Source organism: Pagrus pagrus (assembly GCF_965226575.1).
Source record: "Pagrus pagrus genome assembly, chromosome: 3".
In the NCBI taxonomy this organism is placed as follows: Eukaryota; Metazoa; Chordata; class Actinopteri; order Spariformes; family Sparidae; genus Pagrus; species Pagrus pagrus.
In genome coordinates, this window is record NC_140187.1 from 21,272,278 (window position 1) to 21,283,715 (window position 11,438).

Here is an 11,438-nt window from a genome sequence, read left to right on the forward strand (position 1 = left end):
GGTTTTGCTGCTGTAGTTTGTATGCAAGTACAATGACCTGCATTTCTGCATAACGTTGCAGTTCGTCTTGTCCAGTGTTACATGGATTTCGCAATTCACAGAATTCTCTGGGAACAACTTGTTCTTCTTGTTCTTTTCCTTCTCTCGATACTAAACTGTCAGCATCTCTCCATAACCAATCATCATTTTTGACCTTTTAACCAACAACAATAACTTTATATAAGTAAAACTGTATATAAGAACGACTAATTCACAACACTATTTTCTGGCTCAACATTCAATTTGCTCTCACTAAACTGTCACAACCTTTGAAATTCAAAACTAACAAAACTCTTTCAAAACATGTACGATAACTAAAATCTTTGAATCTCTAGTTTAGGTGATGCATTCACTGGGCTATGGAAGATTTTAAGCGCCTAAATAAAAACAATTCAAACAATGAAATAAAGTTAAATGTCGCTTACGTTGTTATATGTAATTCCTTTGTATTGTGCATTGAAGGTCCAATTTATAAGAAAGTTGATTTTTGAGTCTCATTCAGAACTAGTCAAATACTGACGCTTTGGGATTGTTGCCGACCTACAAGTCTTACAAATTGGACATTTAAAATCAAACCACAACACAAGAAACACATGCTCAGTGTTTCAGAGAAGAGAACGCAATGGTCATGTCAAAAAAAGAAAATCAATCAACTGTCCAATTGTCCAGACCTGAACACGACAGGCATTCTGTTTTTTAAATCCAACCCAACTTTAACCTGAAGCAGTTAGTGTAAGCCCCAGCACTGAGTTTGTGAGATAAGAAAGTTAATGTTTTTTTCTTTTTAATTTCAGCATCAATAATGTGTTTTAATCTGGAAAACAAGCATCCTCGTGTTACGGACTAGCAGGTCTAGAGAGATTCAAGTAAACGTAACATGTGCTAGTCCTAACCTGGAGTGTGAGAAGGAGAAAGAACATGGGAAAGAAGCAGGGCGGAGATGGACTGGTTTTCACCTAGAGAAAAGTGTGGAGGTGGGTCGGCCTACCGGAGATAGTTGGTCTTCCAGGACGACAGCGCAGCCAGCTCAGCTTTGGTGTTCAGTTCAAACTTTTTAAAAGAATGATGGTGGATGGGTCTTCATGCACCAGGCTGGTTCTCGGGAGGGTAAGGTGCGTCTCGTCTTCAGTCTTCAGTCGGCGTCTTCAGTGTGGCTACCTCACAGCCCAGTCCCTCCACCCACAGGTGAGTCTCTTTTCTTTGATTCCAGGGGCTGGAGGCACACGCCTCTCCAAGTGAGGTCATCCCAACCTCAGCACCGCTTAACCACACCTCGTACATCTCTCATGAAAACCAGTCCATTCATTTGTGAAAAACAGAGGGAAAGAGAAAAGAAAGACAAGGAGGAACTACAATCCCTCTACTCCTAACACTTGCACCTGGAATAACAGTGCTTTGTATTTCATCTCCTGGACAATACTGAAATGTAATAAACCTCTTCGCTTCGTTATCTGTGTTGTGATTTGATTTTAAAGTAATGCAAAATTGTCACACCGAGTTAATTCTGTTAATAAACATCAAAAAACAAATAATTATCCTTTTGACATGTATTTTACACAGTAAACACATACACAAATAAAATACAAATTAAAACGTATAATGAATTTTTTTTCTTTTTAGCATTTTATATCTTCCATACCACGGGGGCTTTTGTTTTTTCGAAAAAAATCTAAATCTTTTTCACTAAGCCTCTAATTCTCACTTGGTGCACTGTTTTATCCGCATTTGGCTGTGGTGCCTTTGATTTTATTCACTACTTCTGTGAAAAGCACACTGTTATCAGTATGAGACAAGTTTCATCCAGTAAATGAACCTGACAAATTATCCTGAAGTTTATCTGCACTGAATGAGAAGTCTTCATCATTCAGTGATAATAACTGGGAATGATTTTCCCTGCAACAGTTTTCAAAATACCAGTGTTGCCTAACATAAAAGACGAAGAGTAAATAAAGCAGACAGAGATACATTAGTCTGCGATATGTGGGTAAAACAGAAAAAAGTACTGAAGGGAAAACACCCCTTACACCGCCACTACGATGAGTCCAGAATCACTTCTCTCTACTGCAGTTTCTCCTTTTTTTACATTTCTATATTTTTGGCCCATGCATATGCAAACCTCAAAGAGAAAGAACACCATGACTCCAGTCACCTCTTAACACAGCAAAAAGCAATGACGAGTGGATGTCACCTGTCCTCAGTCATGTCAGTCATATTACGTACGTAATAAGAGAGGGAATCCACCGCGTCATCAAACTGAGACCACAACTCAAAGTCATTTCCATCAGAGTGGCATGATTTCCTCTGTTATTGTGAATGCATTAGATAACATGATGTGATTCACTGCTCTTAATGCAATTACAATCACTACTTTTTGAACCTAAATATCTATTATAGATTCCATATCCAGGGCCGGATTAAATGGAGAGACTACTCTATTTATTCAGGGCCCCCCATACAGATTTTTGATATTTGGTGAACAAAAAAATTACTTAAATGCCACATGATTACTATAACACTCATTAATTTAGTTAGCTATAGCTATATATTTTAGCTAATCTATTTATATTTCAGTATTCATACTGTACGCAACTGGTTAGTTGTAAAAGAAAAGCATGAATAACTTGTAAAAATGAATAAATAAATACATAAACATTGAAATAAAGTTTTAGACCAGAGATTTATTCAGATTTTTTAAATATTTTAATGTTGAATATGGATGTAAATAAGTATGTTAAACATTATTTAAAGTAGGTTCTTTCTCCTTAAGACCAGACCAGGCTTAAGACCAGAGTAAAACATGTAAAGGGATTATGTGATCAAGATACAAAAAAAATGGTGACTGTATTCTGACAAAGTTACAGAAAAAAAGACGTGATTAGATTACGGATACATTCAGTAAAAAAAGGATTACTAAGAGGCTTGATGAATGATAAACCGACTGAAACCATGATCACGTGCACATGTGACAACACTTCTAGAGTCTTGAGGTATTCTGTTAAGGTTAAAAACAAGTCATATTATCTATATTTCTTTTCCCTTTTCTTTGCATTTGCATAGCCTATGTTTAGTATTGAAGTAATCCAAAAGTAACAGAGAGTAATCAAATTACATCACTTTAATATTGTAATACTTGGATTACACTACAGACTGCATTTTTCAACAGGTCACTTGTAACTGTATCTGAATACATTTTTCATTCAAGTAACCCTGAATATTACTATTATTATTAATAATAATAATAAATTAGTAATAATAATGTAACATGTATAACACAATGTACATATTGTATGTCAGAGATATGAAGGATGCTCACAGACAATGATGTCATATTAAATTCCATAAGTGCTTTGTCAGATTTCTTTCCTTGACAGTTCACATCTTGACATCAATCAATAGTACCATCATGGGAGGAGGGGCCCATATCTCATTGAGGATTCTGAAGAAAAAATTTCCCCTGCATGTATGAAGCATGTTTAACCATTTCTCTTCCAGTCAGTCTCCTCCCTCACCTGTCGAAATTTCGACTATAAATTAACCCAAGACATGAGACCAAATATGCTCACTTTACTCTTCAGCCACATCCTACCCTGAAGACCTCTCCTCTCTGCCTCCAGAAGACTTCAGCAGCCTGTCCACCTGCAACACCATGACTCCTCGGTCTCTCCTCCTGTGCGTCCTGGTCCTCCAGTCCTTCCTCTGCACCGTCCTGTGCAGCCCTGTGTGCAACAACCAGTGCTGCCGCTTCGTGGAGGGCTTTCCTGTCAGGCTGAAGACGCTCAGAGAGAACTTCTCACACATCCGAGACTTCTACGTGAGTAAACGCGCAGCACTCACTCTGCACCGACCTCGACAGTTAGTGCAGCATCATTTGGAGACATCCTCATCGCCCATATGTGGCCGTGTAGCTCCTGTCAGTCTCCAGGTGATGCTGACTGTCTGTGTGTCTGTCTGCCTCACAGCACACTGAACACAAGCTTTTTTTCCTCCTTCTGTTTGCAGGAAGCAAACGATAATTTGGACACAGCGCTTCTCGACCAGAGCGTGGAGGAATCTTTAAAAGTAAGTTTCACTTTTAATTCGTCACTAAAAGAAAACATGGTTCCCTAATGTAAATCAGAAACAGCAGACTTTAAAAGAGTTAAAGGAGACTCGTGTAACCAGGCTGGTGCTTCCCTCTCCCTCTCCAGACGCCGTTCGCCTGCCACGCCATGAACAGCATCCTGGACTTCTATCTGGGCACGGTGCTGCCGACAGCCCTGGCCGATGAGACGGAGGACACCAGGGACTTAAAGCCTCACATGCAGTCCATCCAGCAGATCTTCGATCAGCTCAAGACTGATGTCACCACATGTGTGAGTATCTGAAACGCGTGTTACTCCTACACGAGAATAAAGATGCAAATACGCGCCGATTGCGCGCAGCAGAAGGCTCCGACACACTCAGTGCGCAGAGACATGAGATGAGATGTTTCTGTTGTCTTTCTGCAAAACGTCTCAGGGTAAATAATGAGGAAGAGAAGTAAATTCGACCTCCATGTTATGTAACATAATGGTCCTGGAGGTTCCTGATATGTAGTTTTCTCTTACTGCACTGAAAGGTTACATTTGGACACGTTTGGGGCGAGCTGTTGTTCACACTGTAGGCGAGTAGAAGTCAGTTCAGCTTCCTGTGGTTTGGGCTTCATCCAAAAGACCTGTTCAAAGGTTCTACACACTTTTTGACATGAGACAAATGGCTGTCAGACAGTCGGGGAAAAGTTCAGAGATGGCTCATAGGAGAGATCACAATGTTGCCTCAGTCAGTGATTCCTTTACTGCAGCGGCGTGCATAACCGTGCATCATCCAGTTCTTGCAAAAGGGGAAGAGAAAGAAAGGAAGACATGGTGCACAGACTAAGTTCCTTACACCAACTCTGCCCCTGTATCAGTCATCACTCTTGTCATGTATTGACAGATGAGATAATGATCGCTTCATTTATTGGCCGCTGTCTGGGGGGGTGAATTCAGGGCATGTATGTCTCATAAAAGTTTGAAACCTTTGTGGTAACTTCATCTTTCTCTTCTTCCTCTTACAGAGACATTACTTCTCCTGCAAAACGCGGTTTGACATCACAAACCTAAATGCTACTTACACTCAGGTGAGTGCCAAGATTTAACTGCAAAAATATGAAATCATGATGGCCTACAGCATATATGTTTGTATGCTTGCATTTTTGATGGTTTTAATAAAGTGAGCCATGTGTCTGTCCACAGATGGAGAGTAAAGGTCTATACAAGGCCATGGGAGAGCTGGATCTGCTGTTCAACTACATTGAGACATATCTGGCTTCCAAACGGCACGGAGCGCATGTGGCCTCCGCTTGAAGACCTGACAGACCTGACCCGTGACCTTGTTCATCTCAGGGAAGAAGAAAAGACAGAAAAGTCTTTCATCTTGCACTCTTTTGTATTTAAATCCGTTATTTTCTGTGGTATGAGTGTTGCCAGACGATGATTTTGTTTTGTGAGCTTTCTGAGCTGATGTCTTTGTTGTTCTGAGACTTCTGTTTACTTTTTTGTCCTGAGGACAAGTTTCCAGACCATATTGCGTCCTACACATATGAAGTTACAACACACACTGCCACTTGAAAAATTGTGATATTTATTGTATTTAGTGTATTTATTTTTGACTGAATATGTATTTTTTACAGACTAATAAATGAATTGTTGAACATGACAGACTCTTTTGAGTTCATTTCAAAGGATGATACAGCTGATAGAGCACTGAATACATCACATCCTGCAGAGCTGCAGTCTACATGTGGGGAATCACTTGAGCGTAAAGTCAACAGGCTGTTGCACTAACCTCAAACGTGACCCGTATACACCACTTACCAGCAGAGGCCCTGCTGGATCTTAACTTACGGTAACTGTAACTAGCCAGCCTCACCCTTATGGCATATGCACACTTGCACAAACACTTACACGTGCAGTGCATGCAAAAGCAATCACACTTGACATATATAAAACAGAACTAACACACAGGGTGAAATAGGGCAGTCCTACATTTAGAAAATGGCTATTACTTCTTTTAAGTAATGACATCTCACCTTCTTCAAAGTGACAGAGGCAAAGACGTTAACTGGGCTTTTTCAAAGGTTAGTTAATACAAGTACTCTACTGCAAGTTAAAGCCCTGCATTCAAAAATAATAGTATGTATTATCAGGAAAATATACTTCTCATATGAAACGTTTCTGGGAGCGCCCCTGCCTGTAAGAACAATATATCACTAAAAAGTCAACTTAAATGAGCTCAGAAAAACAGCCTGTTTTCAGCTTTGTAATAATCTGTTTTATAACTCACCCCAAAGGGTTTTTAAATAGTTTATTCAGCTAAAGAAGTAGGAGAAGGAAGGGTTTGGAGAAGAAATTGTATAAAGTACAATATTTGCTTCTGAAACGTAGTCAAGTAAAAGTATAAAATGGAAAAACTCGAGTTAAGTACCTTGAATGTGTAGTACTTAAGTAAATGTATGCAGTTATGTTCCATCACTGAACCTGAACAACAAAAAGTTTCACAAAAACATGATCTGCATCCTGAAATAACGTTTGAATGTAGGTAACTACATACATTACTCTGACGGTGTCTGTCAGGTTCCTGACTTCACTAACTCCTGATTTGAGTCAGGCCGTCACACTGAAACTACTCTAAGGACATTTCATCAGTCGCTCAGTCACCGTGGGATGATCTGAAAAGTATCACTCTAGCAATAGCGGTACTTTATGCATAAATATCATTCATAACATTTGTCTGATGGAGCATAATTACGTCATTTTGACCAATATTAATGGCAGTTGTCCTCATGGATGAACCGTGTTTATCATAGTTTGCTCCTTTAAAAATTCTCTGTTGATTCAGTCTCCTTAAAACTAGTGTTTATGTTTCGAACCGCCTGTCTGTTAACGTGCTGGTTAAGATCATATCTAGCTGTTATGAAATGACTAGATGCTTCTCTTCAGAGAATGATAGTTTCGAGGCGAGAGGTGAGAAAAGAAAATGACTCCATCATTGACGAATACGCCACCCAAAATGTGCAGCTGTAGTTCTCCGCATGGTAGGGACTTGAAGGAATAATGTGTAATGGCTTTTGAAAGATCTTGATAAATTGTTACTTTTAATATCTAAAATACAGATCCAACATGACATTCAACTTTCACCTCGATAGTTGACACCCATTGAGCTTACCCCCAAAAAACCTCAGTACCCTCCTAATACCCAATACTTCAAAACAATATAGTAATGGCAAGCTGGTGAATGGTTAGGACCAGAGTAATTGAAAAATAGGACATAACAAGTGTTTATAACTGTTGGAGTGGAAAGACAGCCGCTGTGGGATAACGCTGCTCATGTTTACGTAGCTCCTCCAAGAAAGCATTAGTGTAATAGTAGTCAACTTGTGTTGAAGATGCGGAGACCTGGAAATATATTTTTCTATTCTACATTTAGAAATGTCAAGTTTTAAATTTCACATGAGAAGGAGAGGAAATGGAACATCTCAAAAGCAGTGAAATACATCCGTTGTGATTCTTTCATAGATTAAAGATGAGTCATGAACAAGATTAGATTGTTCCAAAGTAGAGATGCTATAGATATCCAGATCTTCCAACACTGCATTAGTGCAGAGTGACACTCTCTATAATGAACTGAGTCAGTGTATGATATCAGTCCATCACATGTATAATACACTTTGTGTATTGCATCATCAATCCAGCTAGTGTTAAAGTACACCTATTGTGCTTTTTCTTTTTTCCCTTTCTTTTAGTGTACATGTAAAAGGTCTTGAAAGTAAAGAAAGGTCTAAATCCGCACCAACAGAAGCTCCCCTTTCCCACAGAAAACACTGCTCCTGAAACATCTCGTCAGTAGTCCCACCTTTGATTCTGTGACTTTGTGACATCACACTACTTAACACATTTGCATAATTTATGCCTTGCCGCTAGTTTGGTATGTGAGAATTGATTTAGCATAGGTGCTCTGTTGTTGTTAGTGGTGCTGGCTCAGGCTTGTGTGAGCTGACCAATCAGAGCAGACTGTGTATTCGGAAGAGGGGGCCTTAAAGAGACAGGAGCTGAAACAGAGCGTTTCAGATGGAAGGAGAATACAGTGCTGCAGCCCTGGACAGTATGAGAAAACTGATGTGTTTTTTCAGCACTAAAGCATGTAAACCTATTCTAATAGTAACCCAAAATAAAATTATGAACCTGAAAATTAGCATAATATGTCTCAGTCCACTTTGCACTACTTCTTGGTAGGCATTGCACAAAAGTTTCCCTGAATCTTAAATTTAGCAGCCCAGTTTGAGTTGAATTTCTGCTCTTCATGTCTTCTTCATGTCCTTTCTGTCTCTTTACCGTAATGTAAGGACACGTGTAAGCTCTGACCAGGGTGTGACAAAGTAATATTTCACAACAGTGGTAGATCCTTGACAGATTGAGAAATCCCAGTATTTTGTTTGTGGTGCTTTACCAAAGTCATATCATTCTAACGCTGAATACCTAAAGGAAAGGAAGTAGAACACATTCAGATCGTTAGGAAAAAATGGACTCGTCTCACTGTCATTCATTTACTTTGGCCATGTCAACAAACACGCTAACATTTTGGCCTAGTTGTCTTCATCAGAGCATTGAGTAAAAATGTTCCATAACACCAATGAAGCGCCAGAAAAACAGCCTTTTATTGTCACTGCTGTTTGGCACCAATTAACATGAGTGGTCCATTTCAAGTTATATTCTTATAGGCAGATATGTGTATTTATGTGCTGTATGGAAGTATCAAATGACTTGAAAATAGCGGCGGTGAATAAGGTAGCGCTTCTGTAAAATTAACTAAAAAATTAATTAACATGAATGCATTTTTTCTTATTAAAAAATGCATTCATGTCCTCATTTACAACATACACATACATGCAAGTACTTTTAACTGTATGTATGCATATATATGTTCGCTTTCTTGATTTTCCACAGCCTCTTTTCTTAGAAAACCGTAACGAAAGCGTTTTTTTTTTTTAAAGCTCATTTTTGACACAGGAAAGAAAAATATCAATGCCAACACTGTTACCACAGCATGTATCGAGAGCTGCACCAGACAGAAAGAACAACCTCATTTCCAGCATGAGACAGACAAAAAACGTACATGTAAAACTTTGAAAAAAAAGGGCTTTCCATTTGATGGAAAACCTCACAATGGTTCACTCTGAGCTGTGGTTTCACGCAGGGGTAATGTGTGGCATCTCACTATTGCTACATTGTCTGGGGCATGTTGATCAGCTCTGTCGCGTCTGTGAGAGGATGTGCGTTAGTGTGTCAGAATCAGGATGGCATGCCACTTCAAAGAAATCCGAGCTGTGTCTTCCAACCCCCAGCAGATGAGAAGTCTCCGTCTTTCATATTTCCCCTCACCTTTGAAGAGGGGCGTACATGGTAATGACATGCTGGCATGTTTACGCTGACATGCTTCAGTTTCCGACCAAGAGAAATGAATTCATCACTTGTTTTCATGTTTGTGAATTATTGAATATTTTCTCCATGATGATGGAAATCCTCTGATGATGCTGAACTTTTGAGTCGATGACATGATTGCGATTACATCACTATCTTAAGCTTTTACCTCTAACCTTTCTGAGGTTTTTACCATGCATTGTTACCCACCTATATGACAATAAAATGCCCAAGGGTTCCTTTTGAGAAGAACATGTTGGGTGGGTGCACTGAGGTTTGCTGTAGGCGGGGTAAGGGGGTAGAACCTCCAAGAGACTATGATGAGAAACTCCCCCTTGGACCCATTTTAAACCCTGTCTCACTTACCTGCCAGACGAGAGAGATGACTGTAGTGTTTCGTGACACTCAAAGCTGGAAGCCCAGGGCCGCCTGATACCTGAAGAGAAATAACCTTGTGCGATGGTGGGAAATTGCTCTAAACACCCCAGTGTTGGCAAATGTCCATGTTGACTCAGTGCCACCACTGTTTTGCGACGCAAATTCGTATATTCCAGGAGTCACTCATGCTAGCAAGTATGCTCATCACGAGTTGAGTCTGTGCACTCCGTGTCGAAGCCACAAATCCCAAAACATCCTGACAACCTGAGTCATAGTTGGAGACATGACTGACGAGACAGATTTTCTAAATGTGAAGGCAGAGGTCAAAAATGGAGGAAATAATTAAAATTTTAGATTTGTCTCTTTTGGAGTTTAAACAAGATATTAAGTTAATGAGAAACTGGACCAACAACCCAGAACAGTAACACACATGTAATAAGTGGACAAGTTGGCTATTAAAAGCCAAGCGCTTGCTTTGCAATACAGATCCATAACAGCCAGACAACTTTCACAAATGATCAGTCAAAAGAGATATGACTGCTAATAAATGTCACTTTAATTCATACTACATTAATTTGCTTTCCTTATACAGTAGAAATGCTGAATTGTCTTGGTTTTAACTATTTAAAGAATATAGGTCAATGAGACAGCTCTACCAAATGCTTAAAGTTAAACAAAATTCTATAATAAGAGTTTCTGAAATCTTTGAGCCCATTTGATAGAAAATCACATTCATCACATTGTTTACATGATAGTACCAAGTGCTACTGAAGTCCTGGACTTTGTTTCTTTTTAAATATAATCCACTAAAATACTTTGAGAGCTTTAGATCAACACCCCAGTAATGAGAATTAGTGAACAGGTAATAAAGGCCTTATAAAGTCCTTAATAGTTGCTTATTAAAAATATGTGTGGATAAAACTGGCTTAAAAATAGCATCATAAATACATTTATTGTTAGATTATGATTTATAAGCACTTAATAAGTTTCAGTTTATGTGTACTGTTCAAGAACTTTAATAAAGGTGTTACAAGTTTCTTATAATTGTTCATAATACTATTATAAACAAAATTTGAGTTTAACTAGCTTACCTATTACTGTTAAACCTTTACTAAGCTTTCTTTTAATTATTTATTAAGATTGATACTTACATCATTATGCATTAGCAGTTAAACAAGCACCTAATAACAGTTAACTATGATTTTGGCAGGTACTGGATATAAAGCGAGAACAGTACCTGAACAAAGAAAACAATTAAAAGAAACATTTATAACATTATATCAGGTTTCTTGCAATTGCTTACAAATGTCTTGTATAATCCAACAATAAATATGTTTATGATGCTATTATTAAAACTAAGGTCATATTACAATATATTAATGAGCATCTTATATCGACGTATAAAGGCCTTGTCACCTACTAACTAATGCTAAACACAATCTAATGCTTATTACAAACATCTTTTATTGTCTGTTTTTCCTATACTGTTAAAAGTTTTTTAGTATTAAAAAAAAATGGACAAGAGAGCTTTTTTTTTTTATGTGT

The 11,438-nt window shown here is 38.5% G+C and overlaps 1 protein-coding gene across 1 annotated transcript; it reads left to right on the plus strand.

Moving 5' to 3' along the window:
- Positions 1-3,685: 3,685 nt before the first annotated feature.
- On the plus strand, positions 3,686-5,531 carry il10 (interleukin 10; the record flags this gene model as incomplete). Its single annotated transcript, XM_084348571.1, has 5 exons — positions 3,686-3,850; positions 4,039-4,098; positions 4,227-4,391; positions 5,114-5,176; positions 5,292-5,531. The coding sequence occupies 5 exons, from the start codon at positions 3,686-3,688 to the stop codon at positions 5,400-5,402; spliced, it is 564 nt and encodes a 187-aa protein (XP_084204697.1). The 3' UTR covers positions 5,403-5,531.
- Positions 5,532-11,438: the final 5,907 nt, after the last annotated feature.